This window comes from Exophiala mesophila (assembly GCF_000836275.1).
Source record: "Exophiala mesophila strain CBS 40295 unplaced genomic scaffold supercont1.1, whole genome shotgun sequence".
Taxonomy (NCBI): Eukaryota; Fungi; Ascomycota; class Eurotiomycetes; order Chaetothyriales; family Herpotrichiellaceae; genus Exophiala; species Exophiala mesophila.
Window position 1 is genome coordinate 2,205,075 of NW_015622504.1, and position 22,589 is coordinate 2,227,663.

At 50.0% G+C, this 22,589-nt stretch overlaps 5 protein-coding genes across 5 annotated transcripts; 2 read left to right on the forward strand and 3 right to left on the reverse strand.

Annotated features, from left to right (window-relative positions):
• Window positions 1-91: 91 nt before the first annotated feature.
• Window positions 92-7,166, reverse strand: PV10_00705 (1,3-beta-glucan synthase component FKS1). Its single transcript, XM_016364816.1, has 4 exons — window positions 6,591-7,166; window positions 6,283-6,473; window positions 953-6,220; window positions 92-897 (listed from the first exon to the last, which is right to left on the reverse strand). Exons 2-4 carry the CDS (start codon window positions 6,453-6,455, stop codon window positions 522-524), a joined length of 5,817 nt encoding a protein of 1,938 aa, XP_016228465.1. The 5' UTR covers window positions 6,456-6,473; window positions 6,591-7,166; the 3' UTR covers window positions 92-521.
• A 3,882-nt stretch (window positions 7,167-11,048) lies between these two features.
• PV10_00706 (uncharacterized protein) lies at window positions 11,049-13,560 on the forward strand. Its single transcript, XM_016364817.1, has 5 exons — window positions 11,049-11,550; window positions 11,620-11,657; window positions 11,714-11,739; window positions 11,796-12,566; window positions 12,619-13,560. The coding sequence occupies exons 1-5, from the start codon at window positions 11,455-11,457 to the stop codon at window positions 13,338-13,340; spliced, it is 1,653 nt and encodes a 550-aa protein (XP_016228466.1). The 5' UTR covers window positions 11,049-11,454; the 3' UTR covers window positions 13,341-13,560.
• Window positions 13,561-14,160: 600 nt separating this feature from the next.
• PV10_00707 (uncharacterized protein) lies at window positions 14,161-15,378 on the forward strand. Its single transcript, XM_016364818.1, has 3 exons — window positions 14,161-14,354; window positions 14,450-14,559; window positions 14,618-15,378. The coding sequence occupies exons 1-3, from the start codon at window positions 14,257-14,259 to the stop codon at window positions 15,136-15,138; spliced, it is 729 nt and encodes a 242-aa protein (XP_016228467.1). The 5' UTR covers window positions 14,161-14,256; the 3' UTR covers window positions 15,139-15,378.
• Window positions 15,379-16,134: 756 nt separating this feature from the next.
• Window positions 16,135-18,792, reverse strand: PV10_00708 (uncharacterized protein; the record flags this gene model as incomplete). Its single annotated transcript, XM_016364819.1, has 1 exon — window positions 16,135-18,792. One exon carries the CDS (start codon window positions 18,790-18,792, stop codon window positions 16,135-16,137), a length of 2,658 nt encoding a protein of 885 aa, XP_016228468.1.
• Window positions 18,793-19,489: 697 nt separating this feature from the next.
• Window positions 19,490-22,131, reverse strand: PV10_00709 (uncharacterized protein; the record flags this gene model as incomplete). Its single annotated transcript, XM_016364820.1, has 5 exons — window positions 19,490-19,586; window positions 19,641-19,767; window positions 19,817-21,641; window positions 21,700-21,795; window positions 21,856-22,131. The coding sequence occupies 5 exons, from the start codon at window positions 22,129-22,131 to the stop codon at window positions 19,490-19,492; spliced, it is 2,421 nt and encodes an 806-aa protein (XP_016228469.1).
• Between the last annotated feature and the right edge of the window lie 458 nt (window positions 22,132-22,589).

The following is a 22,589-nucleotide window of genomic DNA, read 5'->3' on the forward strand; positions in this document are numbered from 1 at the left end:
TTTCGTTCGAGCGGGCCGCGGCATCAAAGTCACGTGCAGAAACTCAGGGGGCATTCAACTTCCAGGCAGAACTTTTATCCAATCTGGTTAGAAGCAATCAAATCAAACATCCACACCTTTGCATATCTCAACCCTTTTTACATGACCATCACTATCACTGCTCTCAATCATTATGAAAATCCTGTTCATTTGCAAGTGCAATTTCAATTGTCATGTACAGTATCAGGTGTTTCTAACAGGAAAAAAACATGTCCTTGCCCTCAAAAACTCCTTTTCCCCAATGATACAAGCCTGCTTCCCTTCGAGTCTGACGATATACAATCACCATAACCCTCAATGGATGTACAAGCCGATTGATCTATTTGCCGTTTCAATCATTAGTGTGCATGTTTTGTGACAGAGCCAATGATTGACCCAGTATTGGTCTTTTCCAGCCTCACTCGCCCTCCCCCGGAGCCCATCCCTAACACAATCGGCATACAGAGTAGCCAAACTGCCACTGCCTTTGAAATATTGGCCCATCACCAACGAACGAATCGCCCACCTCCGAAAGTGAACGGAGCATTACCACCAGTGGTGGTCGCTGTAGTAGCAGTAGCACCGCTGCCGCCGCCACCGCCGCCAGCAGTCGGACCAGAATCAACACCATTGCCAAAGTCAACCAACGCTGAGCCAGTGATGCTGGCAAAGGTGTCGTTGTTGTTTTGATTCGTGGGTTGCGCAAGGTTCAATGGAATATTAACTTCCACCACATAGAATTTGCGGATAATGACTGGTCCCACAATCAAGACAAGGAAGAGAATCAGGAGCAGGAAGTACAGGATGGCATAACGAATGACACGCCTCTTGCGGAGACGTGATTGTTTGATCGAGTAGATTGGTGGTCGGATTTGACGACTAAATTCAAGTTAGTGACCTTGACACGCTGACGTTCGTAACAGTCTTGACATACCTTGGGCGTAGCCAGAAAAGCATAACCGAGTGGAACTTGTCGATATAAGGAACGCACAATGCAGGGAGGAATGTGAACATGATCAGATGTCCCAAAATGAAGTCAGCCGCGAAGAAACCCAACTCCGTGATCTTGCAGAGATATTCTCGAGCTGGTTGAGACATGGAATGCCATCCCATCGAGTACCATTTGCCAGTCCACCATGCAATGTTGGAGGTATCGGCCTTGAACTCTCGCGTAAGAGCAAGAGCAATGATCAGCTTGAAGACGAATCGCTGGAGAGCCACCACTGCAATCATTCCTAGGAGTGCCTTTGCAAAGTTCCATCCCTCGAGGAAGAACATGACTTCCCAGAAAGCGAAGAGCATAATGACAGCGATAGCGTGTGCGATGGCAGCAAGCACCGAGCCGAATTTCTTACAGCACATGCTCAGAACCGGGCCCATGCAGCATGCCATGGCGAAGAAGACCGCTAGAGTGCCAGCATTGATGGCAATTGGCGCAAATGCTACAATAGCCAGTCGGATCAGCGAATTCGTGGCAGGTTGAACATCTTCGGTGACACCAGTTTGTGCGTTGATGAAGAGGTAAGGAATCAACGTCACAGCCACTAGAACGAGGGGTCCAATAATCTCACTGAAGAAGATGCTGGTAAATCTCGCTCGTGGCACGTCACCTGACAGTTTCTCTGATGGGGATCCGAGCGCCTTGCGCTTGAAACCCGTAAGACGAGTTCGGGAGAGTCTGCAGAATGCAATCCAGGACGAAGCATGCGATCGCGAGTTACCACGAGACAGCCATCTAAGGTAATCTCGGTAATCAATGAAGAAATCGGTCCAGGCAAACTGATGTGGGTTGAAGATGAAGGGTGAAATGCAAAGGCCAACCAGTGTGATGTAGAACCATGTGAGCCAGCCTCCCCAAACAGTAATGGTTGCGAAGATCAACATCATCAGCGACCGAGCTCCCATGTAAATTGACGGTCCCGCAAATCGCGAATACAAGACACCGAATGGAATACGGGCAGTTGCAAAGCCACGACCAGTTCCAATGTATCGTGCGCCGCCAAAGGACAAGTCTTGTTGGATCGAGCTCGCGTAGATTTGGCAGACAAACACCTCAAAGACTGGGGAAGCTGAAGCAAAGTGTTTGGCCAGTCGAGTAGCTGCGCGCCAGAATCCACGTTCAGTCAATTCTTGGACAACCAGAGGGACGAAGGAGATGAAGAAGACGATGAAGATGGACACAATGCAACGGTCCACCCATTCCATGATGGGAGTCAAATTGGTACATCCTGTTGGTCGGAGAGGGTCGGTGGGAGGTACATTGCGGTTGTACCTACACAGGATGGTCTCATGGCGAAGAGCTCCAAGGTTGATGAGAACAATCATGAAAAGTTGGACAGACAACATGATGAACATGTTGTTGATGTGGAAACCCGGATGTGCGTAGTAGAATGAGAGGAAACGATCCAGTGGCAGTTGGGTTCCGAGATAATAGTACTCTCGGGACAGCATTTGTTCACCCATACCAGTACCGATTTTGGTAGTGAAGTTGAGGATGGACCCAAATCCAAGATCACGACCTTTACCACACTGGTAGTATTCGCAATGCTTTATGCGGCCACCACGAATCAATGCATTCATACCAGCGTAAATATCTTCGTTGAGATGGAGACCCTTTTGAGCCTTGGACACTCCACCACGGGTAGTCATGAAGATGCCGTTCAAAAAGTCGGGATGACCATAATGGAGTTTTCCACCGATTTGAGCCAATGTACGAGCAAAGAGAGTACCGAATGTTTGTTCCTTTCCGGCAGCAACGTCACCGAGGACACCGATGTTTTCAGAGAAGATGTACTCGCGAGCACCCAAGATTGCAACGGGGTTGGTCTTGGTGGGAGCAACACCTGGAGTGTAAGGAGACGAGTTATCAGTAGTCATTTCCTCAAATTCGGCCAGAACGCTGCGAATCTTCAAACACTCTTCAAGGTAGTTGTCCTGGTTGGCATCAATGAGCTGGATGTATTCTCCACGGTAGAAAATAATGGCGTGGTTTTGGTTGTCAGACTTTCCATCTCCGAGAATTGGGTTACCAGAGAGCTGCACTCTGAATTTGGGTCGTCGCATGCCGTTCTCCATCAGTTCAGAGTGTCCGTCAATCAAAGCGGAGTACAAGCGGGGTTCTTCGCCCTCGACAGCGGGTGGCTCTTCGTCCAAGTAAGCGATCTGAAGATCTGGATAGGCACGCAGAAGGAATTCGGTGTTCTCTCGTTCTTCCTTCTTGAACTTGGCATAGCGCTGCATCGAGACGACAATCTTGAATTTGCGGCGAGCCATGCGTTCGAGCTCACGCTCCAACTTGTCTGAGTTACCACCAAACATCTGTACCACTTCTGGGTTCTCGACACGGTAAAGCAGCTTGATCGCTCGGCTGTAGTTCATGAAACCAGAAATCGTGCGATACAAGGTTTGAGACCGTAGAGATGCCCAGATACGAGTCCGAAGGGTGTACTCTGGGGCGGCAGATTTGAAACCAATGCAGTAGAAGGGAAGATCGTCAATCTTGCTCTTGGCTGTGTCCTTTTCTGACTTTTCGTAATCACCGTTGAATTGCGATGTTTCGTCGGCCAAAATCTTGGTATCTTTGACAAAGCAATCCCATTCGTGAGGATGGAGTTGTTTCAAGTATTCCAGAAGTGTAACTCGTGAATATGGTTCATCTTCCCGAATGATTTCTCGAAGGGAGAGCAGGATCTTTTCGCCGTAATGAGGAATAAGGACGGTGAAAGTAGGCATGTTGTCAACGGGAAGTGGCTCGGGAATCGGCGTGGACAGAGACTGCGCGAAGAAAGAGATACGACGCTCAGCCTCGCTCTGAGAGGGAAAGAATTCGGTTTTGAACGAGTGATCTTCCTGTGAGACGAAGAAAGTAGGGGCGCGAAGAGTGCGTTTACCCTCCTGCTCCGACGGAACTTGGTGATACAGGAGTTTCTGGACGTGATCAATGGCCAAAAGATGCTCTCTGTACATGGAGATGACGATGGCGTTCCAGACCTGTGAAATCAGGACCTTTGGCTTGTACTTGATCTCCATGTCTGTGGTGGCAAGAACTTTCGAGTAAATACGCTTTGGAAGTCGGGAGAAGATGTTTCGCCATGGGGTCCAAATGGACACACCCAAATAGAAGGATCGAGCGACCGAGAAAGCGCAGTTCCAGATGATGTACCACAGATATGTGTCCAAAAAGAAGAGGACCAAGTCTGTGAAAAACATGATACCAAGCAAGATCTGCGGCTGCACCTTGCACAGATAATCCTTGAGAATGGCATCTCCAACACAGTTTCTGATCTTGGTGTATGAGAGAATCTTGATAGGATCTCGGAAGGAGAGCGTCAGGAAAAAGTACGATTCGGCAAGTTTGGCAGCAAAGACCATAACCCAGAGGCCGTAAGACATCCACATGTCATTGCCTTTGAGACGTGGGTATGACGCAGTAAAAGTTTGGCTGGCGACATACTGACGAGAGTTGCGCGTGAGGTAACTTCCAAACAATCCGCCTAGAGGCATGATAGAGAAGAAGAAGAATGTTGCCAATGCGATCAAGAACTGAACCACACCTAGAATCAATGAGATTCTTGAGGTCTGATTAAAGAAGAAAATGTAGCCGCTAGGTGCAACATTAACGATCAAGACCCCGATCAAGAAGAGTAGTCGTTTGGTCAGATGCTGAGCGCCGGCCCATCGTCGTGGAACGTAAGACCATTCGACCAAAGTTGCCAGAATTTGAATCAGAGTCGCGACTGCACCTCCAAGAGCAACAACAGACCATTGAACAGGGGCATCAGGCTGATTGTTCAGTTGTTGCTGGTAGTTGCTTGTATAGAGGGTGGGAGAGTTGAATGCAGTGTAGAACCAGAAAGTTGTGATGTGGATGACCCAGATACGGTTGAAGTTGACCAACAGGTGGAACCAAGATCGGGTTTCCTTGTACGTCTTAAAGAAAACCTTCTTCCAGTTGACATCTTGAAGCTTGAGGTATCGCTCCGCAGGCGGAAGGTCGACGATGCGAGACTTGTCTTGCATGACGATGCGCTCAATACCTTCTGGATACCAGAACAATTGATTGATGTCGTCATAACCAATCACCTGGTTGTGGTCCCTCTCGCGTCTCACGTACTTGCCTTCCACGATTTCGTAGCATTGGTCTCGGATGTAAGTGTACAGTGGGGTGATGACGTTATTGAGATAGGTGAACTCTTCAACAGGCTCGACTCTGGCCTGGCATGCGGGTGAGTGCAGGTAGTCATCGGCACACTTGAAAATGAAGCAGAGGGCCTCAGGCATGAAGCGGACCTGGTTAGCCTCTCCCCAGCAGAGGAGGTAGAGAGCAATCTGCCTGGCACGATCGTGCTGAGACATCTTGTTCATTCTGGTCTTCCAGCGATATTCTGCTGCTTCAAGGGAATTGTCACCTTCCAGGGCCTCGAGAGTCTGTTCTTCGTTCTGTGGGTTTTCTTTGGCCTTCTTTGCGGCGGCCTTGCGGGCCTTTCTGGTGCGGCGATTTGCTTTTCCAAGCTTCATATTGGCGAAGCCAACAGCGTCATCAAGATCCAAATGAGCTGCGAAGTACCATCGGCGGTAGTTGGCGTTGTCACCACCAATATAGTCAGCGTGGAGAGACAGCAGAGCTTGGTTTGGAGTCATTCGCGAGGCTCGAGAGTCCAACAATGTCATCATGTGGTCATACATGTTGCGCATGCTGTCTCTTTGGAAACCAAACTTTGCAGTCAGGTCCAAAAAGATGTCTTCAACCTCTTCTTTAGACAGAGGGATTTGGGCATCCGAGGTCCAAGCGGGATATGGCTCTCGTGATCTCTGACCAGCGGGCAAGGCGTTGTTATAGTCCATGCCGTAGATGGGAGTAGATGCACCCGAAGACCGATTTCCGCCATATGAGATCTGGGAAGACGGGGGCCGGTATCCGCGGTTATCGTAACCACTGTTATAACGCTCATCCCCTCGACCGTAATAGTCCATCTCAGCGGCACGAGCCATGTCGGATCTCATGGTGAAGTCGCTAAATGTCTCTGAGTCTTCTTCGGAGTCGTGACCGCGGCGCCGAGGTTGCTGACCATTCTGGTGCTGTCCGGCAGCACCTTGGTCGTAGTATTGGCCGTCGTAGTAATCATCTTGATAACCCTGATGGCCTTCGTAGTAGCCGCCATCGTTGTGATAGGGGTTGGACGCGTCGGCGTTGTAGTAACCACTGCAGACTATTAGCATGGCGAGGTTTCCCGCTGGCCGCAGCCCAGAGAAGACGCGTCTTACGATTCATCGTAGTAGCCCTGTCCTCCGTGCTGCTGACGAGGATCTCTTTGATCTCTTTCGTCGTAGTACTGGTCATTGTACCCGTCCTGGTAGTAGGCATCATTAGGATGATGCTGTTGCTGGCCGTAGCCATCATCGTAGCCGCCGTGGTGTTGTTGCGGGTGGCCAGACATGTTGAACGAGTGTGGTGTCTGAAGGTGGAACAAGTCAGTCAAAGACGCGATTTTCAGTAAAGAATCAGGGCTGGCTTGTGCTCAGGTCAAGGGTGTACCCGTGCTGACGACGCCTTAGTCAAGTGGAAAGCATACCTCACAAGAATCCCATCAATTATAAATCTCTTCAGCTGACCGTGCCTGTGGCTGCAAGATCTTGTGTGTTCAAGGGGTTGAATATTATTGGATGTATGCGAGTGGTAAACAGCGAGTGGCTTCTGTTCTTAGGGCAGAAATGATAGGAAAGGTGGACAGTGGTTGAAGATTGTAGTTTGGTCTCTGGAGATCCAATTCAGACGATTATTAGGGAGCTTGATTCTGACTGTAAGGACAATGTCGACAGGTAGAGGGAAGAAAGGCGGTCGCAAATACAGTTGATTGTTGTGAAACGACAGTGAGGGCGTCAGTAGCAGCGATGGTTGCTCAGACGATGCACCTGCAGGAGAAGCGCGCCGTAGGGGCTTGGTTCTTGCAATTGGTGTGGTGGCTGCCCTGGCCCAGCTTTTGTAGGGTGACTTGCGACTCTCCTCGCCTCCTGCCTTATACCGCAGCGATAGAAGCGAGAGAAGGAAGGAGGAGGTTGGACAGATGAGAGAAAGAACGACTGTAAGATGAAATCAAGGCTGGAGGTGAACGGTAGGTGGTAGGGTATAGGGAAGAGGGCGATGAGAGATCGAAAAATTCAGGATTATTGGAGACCAGGACAATTTGGCCCAGAGCTAGGAGCAGGACCGGGAGTGAGCACCCACTGTCACTAGAAACTAGCAGTGAAGAGGAACGCGTGCAGGAAGAGGAGTGGCAGGGTGGGACAAGGTGCAAGGTGCCTGACTCGCTTGTTTGAGTTGAGAGCCACGGAGCTTAGGGGGGGGAACACGGGGTGCTTGGGAGCTGCTGCTAGGCGGTTTCTTTCCATCAAGGATCAAAGCTGGAAAACCAGAAATCGTGTGTTTGACCGTCATGGAGCATGGGTTGGGGCAGCGATCTGATTGTCAGTGGTGGACCGAGTGGATGGAATCTCTTGGTTGATTTCGGCGACAGGGGATTTGGTCAACTATGGAGACCAAGAATGCCGCATCTTTTCCAGATGCGGTAGAGTTGATTTGACTACAAAGGCAGAGATTCGCTGCACAAGTCAAACAAGGGGGAGCTTGATTTCCAACCTGGCACGCCTGGCAACGCACCGACGTCCATGCGCCGAAACGCCACAAGTCAACGGACACACTACTCGGGAGGTGCTTTAGCCCCTCGGCCCCCCAATTGCCCCCAACGTGCCCCAATTGACTCCCGGAAGTTCCTAGGGCCAACGGACAACGGAGGAGGCTCCTCCAGTCACAGCAAAGACTTGTGAATCTTCAAGCGGACCTGCCGCTTGCAGCATTGACACCACGGGCCCGGCGCTCATCATTGTCACGGACTCATGGCCACGGGAAGTACGTTTCCATGTCTTGTTATCCTGGTTTTCATCCGGCCAAGCACGAAGTAACAACCCCATTTTCTTGACCAGCTTCACCATTCGTTGAATCTACCTTGATTGCGACGTTCGTACCGCGTCATCAGTAGCCTCGTTATGCAATAATGACTTTTGCATCAATTATGTTGATGGTTGGTTGCCCGGGCTAACTTTCCGCCCCGGTGCGCCTTGCATGTCGTTGTTACTATCTCTGGCCACACCTCTTGACGATGCCGTGGCTGGGCAATGTGATCAGCCCGCTCCCTCAGTGGCTATGCAATATAGAGCACAGTATGTATTCTCCAGATTCCACCTACACACACAAAGCAAAGTACGCTCGAGGCCGATGCAGCTCGTGACAAGAGACCGGCGTGGCAAGCTGGGTCTACCGACAGGGGGCACCGATTCCTCAAAACGTGATCTCACACAAATTTGCGTTTCACATCGGCCAAACATGAACGTAATACAGATCTTGACAAGTCGAGATCCTCAGGTGATTCTTCCAGACCCTGCCTTGTCTGCCAATAATAAATCTGTCTGATCCACCACATGTTTTCCATGGTCCACACTCCCTACAGTAAAATAACAAGCATATTTGTTTGAATGGATTTTAGTATGCAATCTGACCTATGTAAATATGATCGTCCCACTGGGCGGCAGCTTATGCGGTGTGGGAGTACCATGTAGCCTAATAATATGTGTACGGAGTACTGATAGGTACATGACCCAGCCTATATGCACGTCGTTGCGAAATTGCAGCGTGGCGCAGTCGGGCGAATCAGTCGGAAGATAAAGTCCCGAGTGATTGGAGTTGTTCTACATAGGTACGTATACTCAGACATGAATATGTACCAAATGTACAAATATGTCTGTAGTGCAATGACAGAACAGTGACAATCTGATCTTGGGTCTACAGTAGTTCCTTCAGGTGAACACAAGCCTGATGCATCCTTCGAGGTCTGGAAAATTGCAAGAGGAATAATTCTCCGGATCCCTGGCTCCTTCCATGGTCTTGTCATACACTTTTGACGCAAACGGCCACCATCCAACGTCGATTTGGTGCACCGACAATTCGAAGGCCGCTTCGAGCAGGCTGTTCGAGGGTACTATTGCGTAGGCATCTCGAGGCTAGGTGATTTTAAGAAAGGCCAATTCCGGAGGGCTTCGGCACCTTTGACAATCTGTGCATCATCGATTTCATGGACTAGCTGATAAGACAGCAAAAAATAAGAATCGGTAGAAGTTGCTATCCACATTTGGATCCAAGATTACCCAAACCTGAGGAGAGGAAAACTTTACGATATGAGTGGCCCAGAAGGGTGGCGAGACACGCGGGGTTCTTTGGAAAGGGACGTAGTTTTAAGCTGACAGTCCTGACACAGTGTCCTGAGATGCGAAACTGGAGCTGTCATGATCTGCGCAGCACACATCTAGAACTGTTGCTCCTCGAGCTCAGAATAGAACACATCCCAAGACAGACTGATGTGCGTGATGCTCAAAAGTCTTTTAGGTATAGGACTGATGATCTTTCATGGTGGAAAACTTGAATGGCAACACCTTGACTATCATGTGTTTACACGCCTTCCTTGATCTCTCGTCAAACAAGCTTTGGGTGGGAAGCAATAGCAGGGAAGGTGGACATGCAGTGGCGACTGCTATTTAAGGTTGGCATGCGTCTTGCATTGGCGTGCGGGAAGGTGGACCCCTTCCATCGATGGCTTCAGGGGCGGCCTTGCTAGTGGCTGACGAGCACGATAGCCTGAGGGGGTTACAGTTCCTACCGAGCAACTTGTTGAGGGAAAGGGGGAAGCACTCATACAATGGAGTTTCTCCGTTCTCAGGCAACTGTCGACAGTAATATCGACTGCGTGTTTAATCTCGCTGATTAGCAAATGAACACTCACTCTCCTCTAAACCTGGCGAGCTTGACGTGACTCTCATGTCCAGACACATGGCAGCTGGACTGTGGCCAGCACATCACAATTGTTGATGATCATGGTGAGACATGCAGGTCATGTCCCGCATTATCAGTTGCTTAGCAGTCGTGGTGGCAAATCAACAACCACCCGGTCTCAAGACCACCGTTGACTATTTTATGATTATTGGAAAATCCCGTCGACACTGGCGTCTACAGCCGAAGACTCTGCCGCTACTTCAAGAGTACTTGTTCATGGGAAAGGAAGCACATTTTTCCGCGTTGCGTCGTCAGCGGTAAGCTAGCCGCTGTTGTGGGCTCAGAGTTCAACTGCAAATTCCGTCGACGGTCTCGCACCCCATCGTGCCCATGTAAAAATCAATTCCAGTTCAACGGCCACCTGTGTAACCCTTACCCACAATTTCTTCCTGCTCATCGCCTCAACTGGTCACTCATGAATACACCAACAACCACGATTGTGACACTTGACACCAAATTCTAGAAATCCGAGTGACTTGCTCGGCCAGAGTCCTGCCCACTGGTTGGCTCAATGGACGGTAGGGAGAGCCGAAGCTCCCACCACTTCACCGTTGGCTGTCTTGGACGCGTGTCCCACGTCCTGCGCCTGGCCTGGCCCCCTCTGTACTTCTCCTGCCCTCCAGTTTTTGTTTAGGTACCCAGCGCGTCGTGCGTGTCTTACAGGCGCCCGGCGCCCGTTACGGCTGGCCCGTTTGAGCAGTGATGACCCAATGCACATATCCACCAACCTGTAACAAACCCCACAGCCAATGAAGATCCCAATCCCAGGTCGTCTGAAGAGTCGCTGTGTATCAGAATATGCAAGACAATTGTGGAATGATGAGCACTTCTGATCAAGTTTATCCCAAGTGTTGACATGGTATACTAAGCTTTGCAACAAGAGGTCTTTTCAGGGGACATAGGGGCTTCAAGCCCTCGAAGCATGCCTGGAAGGCGATCTGCCCCAGAAGTCTCTCCATATTTGTTATGCCCAGACACACAGTGACATGCTCGTTTCTCGCCTCGTTTCGTTGCGATCGTGGCTCAGCCAGAAAAAGTCTGGTTCCTCGCACCAACCGCAATGCACTCGCGACATCTAGTGGCCAATGCTGTTCGGATATTCTCCGTGCCATCCTCCGACAGCACCAGTCTGTGGTTCCCAACTGGTTCACCCCATGACTGCACCGGCCCTTTTGGGGCTCGATCCTCCTTTCGGCCTCCCAGTATCTTATCCCTTGATTTCTTCTCCCCAAACTCGCGTTCTTCACTTCTGTCTTTCCCCGGCGACATCCTGCACCCCGTGCTCATTTTCTTTCAAACTGTCGCCTTTGTTTTCACCCTCTCTTTCGTGACACTCGTTGCACTGTGACTGGACTTTTCTCATTCTTTCCTGCCGCACAAAGGTCCTGTCATCACCTGGGCTCGCCGATTGGAAGGCACTGTCACCCCAGTTTTCATCCAAGACTCGTTTCAACTTAGGTCCTTCGACCGCACCCACTTCAGTCTTGTTTTCTTGAGCAATCCAACCTCTGCATACCTTGTTCTTGGATTACATTACACAAGTCATCCTCATCACGATGAAGCCTTTTACCGCTGCCGCGACTATGGTCGCAGGCGCTGCTTTGTTGCTCCAATCTGCTTCCGCTGCCGACCTGCCTGCTATTGTCATCAAGGTTCGTTCCCCCCTCTTGTCCATGCCAGATGTCTGTGAGAGCAGCCTCACTAACATGGCATCTTATTAGGGCTCAAAATTCTTCTATGAAAACAATGGTACTCAATTGTAAGTCCTGCCTGGCGCTTCAAAGGTTGATGACATACATGCTAACTTTTGCTCAGTTACATGAAAGGCATTGCCTACCAAGGTCCGCACCCAGTACTTCCCGCCGCCCTTGTTTGCGTCTACTGACAAGTAATCAAGAGGAATATTCCGCCAATAGCACCGCCTCATCGACAAACTCCACCGATAACTACGTCGACCCTTTGGCAGATGCTGCCAAGTGTCAGCGCGATATCCCCTACCTGACCGCACTGGGAACCAACCTTATCCGTGTTTATGCCATCGACCCAACGGCCAACCACGACCAGTGCATGCAGATGTTGAATGATGCTGGCATCTACGTTATCGCCGATTTGTCCTCCCCCGGTAACTCCATCATTCGTTCCGACCCTGCTTGGAACGATGATCTTTACGCTCGCTACACCGCTGTCATCGATGCCCTTGCTGGCTACTCAAACGTCATGGGTTTCTTTGCTGGCAATGAAGTCTCCAATAACAATACCAACACTGATGCCAGTGCATTTGTCAAGGCCGCTGTTCGTGACATGAAGGCATACATCAAGGCTCAAAACTACCGAGCTATTGGTGTTGGATATGCCACCAACGACGATGCCGAGATTCGCGAGGACCTGGCTAACTACTTTGATTGTGGTAATCGTGACGACGCCATCGACTTTTGGGGTTACAACATCTATTCGTGGTGCGGCAACTCGAGCTTTACCGAGTCAGGCTACGATCAGCGTACTGAAGAATTTAAAAACTACAACGTTCCCGTTTTCTTCGCCGAATATGGTTGCAACGAAGTTCAACCTCGCCGATTCACCGAGGTTGAGGCCCTCTATGGACCTGACATGAATGAAGTGTGGTCTGGCGGCATCGTCTACATGTATTTCCAGGAAGCGAACGACTATGGTGAGTCTTGCAGAATGTCTAACGCTCAAAGCTGCTAACAATACTCGGCTAGGTCTCGTCACCGTTGAAGGCAACTCTGTCTCTACTTTGGCCGATTTCAACTTCCTTGCCACTCAGATCGCCAATGCCAACCCCACCGGTGTGAACTCGGCCTCTTACAACCCAACCAACACCGCTGCTGCTTCGTGCCCGGCCGTCAACGCTGCCTGGCGTGCAACCGAAGAACTTCCTCCTACTCCTAACCAGAAGCTCTGTGAGTGCATGTACGCGGCCTTGACTTGCGTCCCCAACAATGTTGACAGCGAGGACATCGGTGACCTCTTCGGTGTTGTATGTGGATTGTCCGATGGTGTCTGTGACGGTATTACCGCCAATGCCACCTCGGGCGAATATGGTGCATATGGCATGTGCAATCCCCAGCAACAACTCGGCTGGGCCCTCAACACCTACTATGAGCGTGCCAGAGCTGCTGGCAACGGAGCCTCGGCCTGCGATTTCTCCGGATCTGCTACCATCCAATCCCCTGTCACACCGACTGGCACTTGCAACGATTTGATCCAACAGGCCGGTAGCGACGGTACTGGCACCGTGACCTCGGCCCCCAGTGGCACTGGTCGTGCTTCAGGAGGAAGTGGATCTGGCAGCGGTGGCAGCAGCAGCACTTCCAATGCTGGTGTGCCGACCTTTTCCGGCCCAAGCCACATTGGCCCCATCCAGATCGGAATCTATGTGGCGGTTGCAGTTGTCTCGGGTGCTGGCATGATCTTGTTGTAAAGCATTTTAACTGAAGTGCGCAATACATGGGTCGAATACATGGAGCGAGAGGCAGCGGGTTCCCAACTCTTGGCGAACAGGCATAGCCACGACGACCATGTTCGTGGTCGAGTGTAAAAGCATTCTTGGAGTCTAGCGGGAGCTGAAGTTGATTGGGTTTAACTAGTTCATAGTCTTGTCCAAAATATAAAAACACCACAACAAAATTGTACAGAGCATATCTTTTGGCCTAAGTGTAGAGAGAGACCTTGAAACAAAATCCACGCATGATGATGCCAGGTCGCGTCTGATTCACAAGCCAAAAGCCTCTTGACAAAGGCATAGAGTTGGAAGTGTGCGGTGAATGGTAGATGTGGGAAGACGAAGAGGGAGTCGCGGCCAGGCTTCCTCTGGGTCGGCACCTGCCTCGAATGGATTTCATTTAAATCCACAATGAGAAGGCGCAAGGGAGGAGGGGAAGGGGTCAATGGAGGAAGGTGTGACAAAGAAGTGACGGTATCATCATTCTATCTTCACACACACATTAAAAACCTCCCAACATCATCTCTCTAGTTCTTCATGCCTTTGTGAGAAATACGAGACCAAATACATTATATATATATATATATATAGGTATTGTCAGAGATACCACCTCCAGGTTCGTATGAGCAGGTTCTGGAGAAACAGGCAGCAAAGGGCTGAGTTAGGTATTCATGTGTGGTGCCTGTTTGACTGCACAGACGTGACAGTTCGGTGTCTGGTCAGGTGAATATAATTTTCTGATTATATTCCTCACTTCGCGATTCTGTCAGAACCAACATTCATCCAACTCCCATATCAATTTCAACTTTCGGTTGTGACTACCAGACCGTTCAATATCCGAGCGCAATAAATCAGCCACTTCCTCAGACTCGTGCTTTTCTATCCGCTAGTGGAAATGCCGCAAGCGGACGACGCAAATGTTCGTTACGCCATGCGACAGCTCTTTGGGGGCGCCATTGAGGTGTTCCTACCCATCGACTTGATCGATTCCAGGTATGCTGATCGCCACGGCCTCTGTCTTGATGCTGGCTTTTCATCCGACAAACCTATTCGTCAAGTCCCAGAACTAATCATGACACTCCTGACAGTGACATCCGCCAGATCCCAGATCACCAAGAAGTCTTCCTTTCCCCCACCACCCTCACGTCTGTGATATTCGAGATCAACTCGTACGTCAACATCGCCGAGACACAACAAGGTACCTCCAACACTCCATTCACCTGGCCAACCTGTAATGGTACTAACCATATCCACAGCCACAAACGATGGCATCACTCCCGCAACCAGTAGCACACCAGACCTCGCTGCTGCTGCCCACCATTTCACGGACGTCATTGCCCCCCCGGACACCCTCACTGCAACACTGCCTCCCGCCAGGTCAGTCATAATGACCAGAGACAGCCTAAACCGGTTCCCGGCCTACGTCCTGGCTGGAACCATTACCACCTACGAGACCAGACGATCAGGGAACCATGCTTCAGCAACACCAACGAATCAACCCACCTCATCTCTCCCCGAAAGCTCCTTGGTACATCAACTTCAGCTCCTTGTTCGTCTCCCTCAATACGCCACCGACCTCTGTGTGAGGATCAACGTTCCAACCAAGCTGGTCGCGGGTTCCAGCAACATTGATGTCTCATCCGCCAATCAGCTCGACGTCGAACGTGAGGAGGCCTATGCCGTACAACTCCTTCACAAGATCATCAATACCATGGAGGTACAGGACTTTGGACTTTTTGGGGCAGAGGCAGACAATGTTCACGATCCTGGCTGGTAGTGAAACGTTAGAGCCAACGTATGTACGCAATTATGCGAATGACGACATGGACCTATTTCTTCGAAAAGAAATGAGCTCAACCGATGACGGGGTTGGAGCGAGGCATGGAAGTAGCGTCAAATTCCTGACATGCAATTTCAATCATTCAATGAAGAATGCATGAATCAGGACTGGATACCCAGCGGAAGGACAACATCCACCGCAGAAATAATGTGGTCAACCACAACTAGTGTAGAATAGATAGAAATAACGTGAGAAGTTCCACTGTACCATCGCCATACAAGCGACGGTACATGAACATGCGCATGCTCAGACTCTACTTAGGTCAGACCCGGCTAAGGCAGAGATGCCTTGCGTCAAGACCAACAATTCGAATGCGTATGTAAACAGCCTGTATGAGACAATTCGATTCATTCATGATAGTGTGGTGCTGTTAAATACTTAGACGAGGACGGACAACGCAGGCGATAGCCGAAACACGCCATCATTATTGAACGTTGAATGAAATCTTTTTTTTGTCCAACCAAGGAGAGCACCCAACGAACTCTCTTCCCTTCCAAGCAAACAAGCAATCAACCAAGCAAGTAGTAGAGACAACACAGTCTCATTCCAAGTCGACAATGTAACTCGATTCATCGTCCTCACCTCATTCTCATTCTCATTTTCATCGTCATCATCTTCATAGTAGTCTTCAGCGCGTACAGAAAATGTGATATACAAGCCAACACACAGGATTCTGATACTCCCAAGTCTGACTGACTGACTTGACTGACTGGCTGATCGCCTGACTTCCTTCGTTCCAATCAAGCATTTACTTTCTCCAACTTCCCCTGGTATTCCTGTGCTGTTTTCATGCCACTGGAAGGCAAATTTCATACAAAGTTCTGAGGTCCTGCATTTGTCGTCGGTGAACGTCATGGTTGAGTGGTTGTTTCATCGTATCGAGTCATAGTATATAATGACAGAGCTGATCTCCTCTGATAGAACAGGAGGTACTCAATCACTCAACTCAACGATATCAATCATCGATGCTGACATTGACAGTGAAGTGGTCGTGGACATTGTCGTGGTTGTCGACGACGACTGAGACCCATCTCCTTGACTCGATCCAGATCCACTACTATCATCAGTCTCACCACTGACAGCCCTATTACTTCCCGTATCGACTTTCTTAACATCTCTCTTCTTTCTCGGACTGGCACCCAAACCCGGTGCAGCACGAGGCTTTGGTCGCACCTGAACCAACACACCACGACACCGACCACATCGCTGTTTCGCCGTGTCAATACTCTTACTATGTCGTCCATATTCAGCACCACAACCCTGATCATCACCATCTGCAATATTCAACATTTCCATTGCCTGAGTCTTGTCTCGACCGGAGCAGATCCACAGATATTTATGGTCGATTGCATAGCTATGCTTCGTCGTGACTTGAACCTGGCGCCAGATGGGGTTGGTAGTGTTGTTTTGAAGGTGACGAGTGGCTTTGGCGGCCCATTCTTTGAAACTCGCTCCGTGAGGATTGTCGCGGACGCCGGAGATCATAAAGTTGGTGAGATGGCAGAATTCATGGGCGAGCGTGTTGACAAGTCGCTCTTCTCGATCAATGACCTTTTCGGCGAGTTCGATCGATGCAAAGTGTTGGACATTGATGCCAGGGACGCCTTTGTATTTGGATTTTTGCTCGCTTTTGATGGGCGAGTTGGATGTTTTGTCAACTGTTCTCTTCCAATTGGCTCGTCCGGCGGTTGATCGAAGCGTTCGTGACCAGATGATCTTGACTCCTCCGGTGGAGCTGGCCATGGTTGAAAGCTGGCCGTTGGCTACGTGCATGTCGAGTTCGTTGAACAAAGACATGGCCAACTCCTCCTTTTTCGAGTCGAATGCTCTTTTGGCGGCGATCCTGACCTTGTTTTGTTCTGCGAGTCTGCGTTTCTCTTCTTTTTCTGGACTTTTGGCGGGAGATCGTGGAACTTGTGGTTTTCGAGGAGATTTAGCAACTGGGCTAGGCAAAGAGCCGGTGCTGTCGTCGAGAAAGTATTTCTCAATGTCACTATCATTGTGGCTGTCACTTTCGTCATCGGTCCAGATCTGGAACTGTTCCAACCATTTTCGAGGTGATCTGGCGGGTTCTTTCTTGGGTGAGTATTCGTCATTCCAATCGTTGATCACATTGTGATCCCAGAAAGCGTCCATGCTTTGACGATGTGGTGAATGAGGGATGATCTGTCGCTTGGATGGAGAAAGAAGTTTTGAAGGAGATTTGAGCTTGGTGGGAGATTGTGGTGGTGTTGCTGGAGGAGTCTGGAAGTGATCTTTGGTCTCGTTCCTTTCGTGCTTGAGATCGCCATCTCCATTGTCTTCCATGACAGGAATGGCATGAGATGTAGATGTAGAAGTTTTGGATGGGATCTTCAGAGCCGGAGGTGCAGAGGGAGGTGCAAGTGTCAAGACTCTGTCAAAATCATCGAATAGATTCGAAATATCTGAAGGAGCTTTGGATCGTTTGTGCGAAGTAGTTGGGCGGTGTCTTGAGATCGGCTGCTCAATGAGGTCGGGGTCGGGGTCAAATCGTAATTTGGGTGAGAGGCTGGGAGATGAAGTGAGATCGATGACTTCGATTTCTGCATCAGTGAGGGTATTGCTCTTTTTCTTTGATGATTTATCTTGCAGATCCAGGTTGGTGAACGCCTCCATTAGTCCATCGTGGTCATCATGCCGACCTCTCTTGTCCTCGCTCTCAGACTCTTTTCCTGAGTTCGAATCATCGTTGTCCACAAAGCTCAGCTTCCTCCTCGTCGGTGATCCACGCATGAGTCGTCTTCTTCGCGGCTTGGTTTGTTGTACCTTCACCTCCTCATCATCATTACTCTCAATGCCAAAGTCCGAATCAGAGTCCGAATTCGACCAGTCATGATAACTCAATTCGGCGTCATCGTCGACAATAAACCCACTCAAATCTGTGTCTTCATCTTCATTGTCTTCTTCATCTGCAGAGTTTGCGAGATCGTCATTACACCGTGCTTCATGCAAGATGAATCTGCTGGCACGGCTGGCTGGCTGGCTAGCTCTCTTTCCTTGGGGTTTTAGAGTCCGAGACTTTTGCTGTTTCGTGTCTTCCTGAGACCGACCCGCTGTTGTCATCAGAGCCATGATCGACTGATTTTCATTGCTCAAGATTGCCTTGTCATTCTCTTTCTTCAGTTGCAAACTCGACGGTAACATCAAGGAGTCCAGATGCGGAAGAGGCCATGGTCTTTGAGCCCGCAACACTTCTGGAGATTGGCTGTTGTTGGATGATGCGCTTATATTGACATTGGCATTGGGCTTCGCCTTCGCCTTTCCTCCATGTCGAGATACCCCAGGAATGTCATCTCCCTCTGTTCTCAATCCCTTTGCTCTTCCAGACCGGCTGACTGATGTTATTGCCTCTCGTTTCTCCTTCTTCTCTGGTGACTGTGTCGTATTCTGTACGGTAGAACCGTTTTTCCTTGGTGAGCGTCGTATGTTTGCGTTTCCACTTGTTGCCATCAATGGCCGAGGAGCGAGAATGGCACTTAGGTCAGGCAGGTCGTCGTGGTCGTGATCAATATCGGAAGAATATGTCGCCATGGTGGCTGCTGCAACAATACGATTGTTCTTTGGCGGCATCTTTTTCTTGTGGAATGTGCCAGGCAGGCGGTCCTTGTCGGTGAAGAATCAGATGATCCATTCCTCCAGGATTTCATCCGAGTTGAATCGCAGCCATTGGTCCGTGTCCTGGATTTGTTGACTTATTCCCAATCGGGAAGTATGTTTTGCAACCAATATCCGGAGCAACCGTGCATATCACGTGATTATCATCCTGGCGTTCTCTAGCCTCACCACCACGAAGATCTTTCTGACACAGTACTCCGTCCATCGTCCGACGCAGTTGAACGTTCGTCCAATCTATTATCATTAAGTTGACTTGTGGCTAGTGATTCTCCTTGCTGATTCATGGCCCACATTATGTCTTGGTCGTGATTATGAGATACCCCCAAATATCTACATGCCTTGCCAGCCTCTATCAGACGTTTTCCTGTGGCTGGCTGGCGGTTGCAAGGCCACATTCCCAATCTCATGGATATGTTGTTAACAATAAAAACCTGTCGACCCAAAGTCGTGTACGTGGCCCGTTCCGTGTGTTCCGTGCTCGGTGAAAAACCCCTCCGTAGGAAAATGGGAATCGTATATAGAGATGCTGGAATCGAACCGAGGATTCAAGGGGATGGCCATGCTTCGCGCCTCCGAATTTCTGTAGCAATCCTTCTTCGTTGATGAATGCTGTATGCACAAGATAATAATCATCGCACCTTCCTCGGTAACTTCACCTTGTGATGATGATCTGAAATCCATCTATCCACTTTCCGCAGGACCCTGTGATGCCGGCGAGAAAGTAGCCTCGTGGTGCCAATAGAGTGTGTCTGCTCAAAGTGTCAGAAAATGAGGCAATACAATCGCGGCGATACACCACTCACCCTGACCCGCCCATGGCATTGCCAAAAACTCCTGATCGTCGTCCTGAGCTAGTCAAGATCTCAATACCATCAATCCAAGCCCCTGCTCGAAGATAGAATCCAAGAATAGTCTCTCCACGTCGAGTATCTGTCATGATCAGCTTGCGTAGTGTTCTGATGACACTGGATGCTCTTACCAAGGAAGAATTCGTCCCCACCAGGTTTACCACCCCGTTTCCCGAATAATTGACTATGTCCATCTTCATAGCAAAACTCAATTCCATCCAAGGCATAGCCAGAGTAGACTTTGACCGACGTCAACAATTTGGTCTGGAGATTGGCGCTTTCGAGGATCAATTCTTCAGGCTTGGATCCTTCGAGACCCGAGTGTCCAAGTTTCTTGCTCTTGAAGCCCAATCGAGAATCAAAGGATTTGCCGAGACCAAGCACGTTGTTATAGGCGTTCATCGTTAGCCCTTCATCTCGTTTCGGGGCTTGTCGAACGTGTGGGAGATTGACGGTGTTCTTCTTGGACAAGATTTCATCGAGATCTTCAAGCTTCTCGCTCCTCGAGCTCCCGCAGAAAATCTGGAGCATGATCTTTGACTTCCTCCTATCCTCTGGTAGTCGTGAACGAATATCAGCTTCCGTCAGGGTGACCTGTCTTGGCAGAGTGCTCCGGGATTCAGTGTTTGTGAAGTCCATCCACTGCCGGCAGACATCATCGCCCACAACCCAGATCTCCACAAAAGAGATACCAGTCGGAGCGGAAACTATGAGACGTCCATTCCCCACGGAAAAGTATTGAATGCTGTCGTCAAACGAAGTCAGTGGCTCGTCACTGGGAAGCCTGAAGCAAGGATGATGGCGGAAGCGGAGGACATCCAGTCTGTGCCAAGCACACTCGTCCTCTTGTCGACAGATTTTAAGTCCTTGGGATTTTGTCCTCGTGGAGTAGGGCTCGCGCACGAGAAAAGTTCGGTTCAGTCGCACATAGTCTCGGAGCATGACGCCGTTCTCTTGGTGAGGGCAACCGAACAAGTGACCAACTTCGTGCAAGTGAGCTCCAATACCAATGTTTGCTGCCTCCCAACTGCTTCCCGACTCGTTGCAATCGTTGGCGACATGGTCAGTGTCGGTGCGAGTGCAATCCGACAAGGCCGGGACAACTTCTTCGATGCAGGACGGATAGCTTTGCAAGGCATGCGATCCGAAAATGGCTAGGCCGAGGTCATCACCAGTTCCGCCCAAAGCAGCATGTGCAGTGATTGTTCCCGCCTTTTTGTCCCAGTGTGAGTCGAGAATGAGACAGGCCACGTATTGCTTCTGCCCAGGCTTGATGTTGAAATGTTTCTTGATCGCGTCGGCGGCGATTCCATAAAGGTCGCCCTTCTTTGAGGCTGGGCCGTGCTGCTGGGCTTTTTCCAGATCACGCAGCTCGGCAACAGTGTGTTCCGATCGAATGACATGAACTCTTGCTTCGTTCTTCATCTGGCCCGATTCCCAATCGCGCACGGAGAGAGTTCCTGTCTGCCACTCCTCATCGAATCTGAAGCAGCGTCGGGCAAACTTGTTTCGGTGCATTTGCTCTGCGGTAAAGGCCTGCCAGAGATGAGCTGCCATTCGGAATTTCCGAATTGCCATGCTGAGGTCATTGCCCTCGTTTTGTATTCTTTGTGGGGTCGCATCATAGGTGCAGGGTGAGTCCTTGCCGGCAAGGATGACAAGTTGGAGGGGAGGTGAACTATTCAAAGGGAGGTAATTTAACATGATGTAAGAGGTATGTTGTATCGAGGATCCGTTGGGAATGGGGCTTAATTTCGGCGAGGTGAAGTCGAATCTTATCCTGTTCCAGCCTGGGGAGAGGTAGACCAGCGCTTTGAAGTAGGAATCACAGACAGGCCAACTGGTGGAAGGAAATGCCTGCCCTTCTTTATCGTGGTGTATTGTGAGGTGGCCATCGAGGGCTCTTTGCTGAGGGTCGCCGATCTCGCCATTGATAAGAAGGACTTTGGAGTAGACCTGAGTCAAAGAAATCAGCTGCTGTCCTGGGTGTGTTCTTGTACCAAGGCGACCTTACCACTGAGTTGTCAAGGACGGAAGTGATTTTGGGCGCATAGACAGAGGTCGGGGGAGGGGCTCGGACAGCCAGGTTGGAGCCGGAAGGCGAGAGGGTCTAATGAATAGGTGTTAGATGCATCGGAAATGAGCTTTAGGCGGGGAGGGCTTGACTTACTACCATGCTATTCCTGTTGGTGTTGGGAACGGTAACATTTGGTCTCTGTGGGACAGGTGGTACAGAGTCGCCGTTTGTAGGCGACTTGGTCGTTGCCAGTATGTTGGAGTTGGAGCCATTAGGATGATACGTTGATGGAGGGGTGGTGCTGCCTAAGGCCGAATTCAAAGTGGATGACGATTTTGTGGTTGGGACCGTGCCCGTGGACTCGGTTGAGGAGTCGGAGGTGCGGAAGCTTGCCTTGGACCGCCGACGTAGGTCTCTGAAGAAAGGCATGTCTGAGTAAGGAAAAGGTATGGGGTTATTGCTTTTTCATCGAGTCCAATTGAACGACTGCCCAAGAGCGCCGACAAACAAGACAGTTTATCGCAGTATTCAGGTCAAACCGGTAATGGCATGCATGTGCAACCAACGGAGGTTTTCTGGGATTAAACTTTGTAAAGGTGCTTGAGCTGCTACGATGGGTGAACGGCGATTATGCGAGGTCTGATGCGGTGAACGCTGAACGAGTGACGAGGAATGCGACAGGCGGACGATGGAATGAAGCAGCTAGGTGTGCAGTCGACGAGGACGACGACGAGGTGAAGAATGAGCAAAATGACGAAGTAGCGCAAGCCTGGAGGACAAGATCGTTTGAAGGTTGGCCAAGAAGCAATGGCACAGTGAGATCTGGCCAACGACAAGCGAGAAGCACCCACAGGAGTATACGTACTCCGTAAATAAACTGTAGGGCG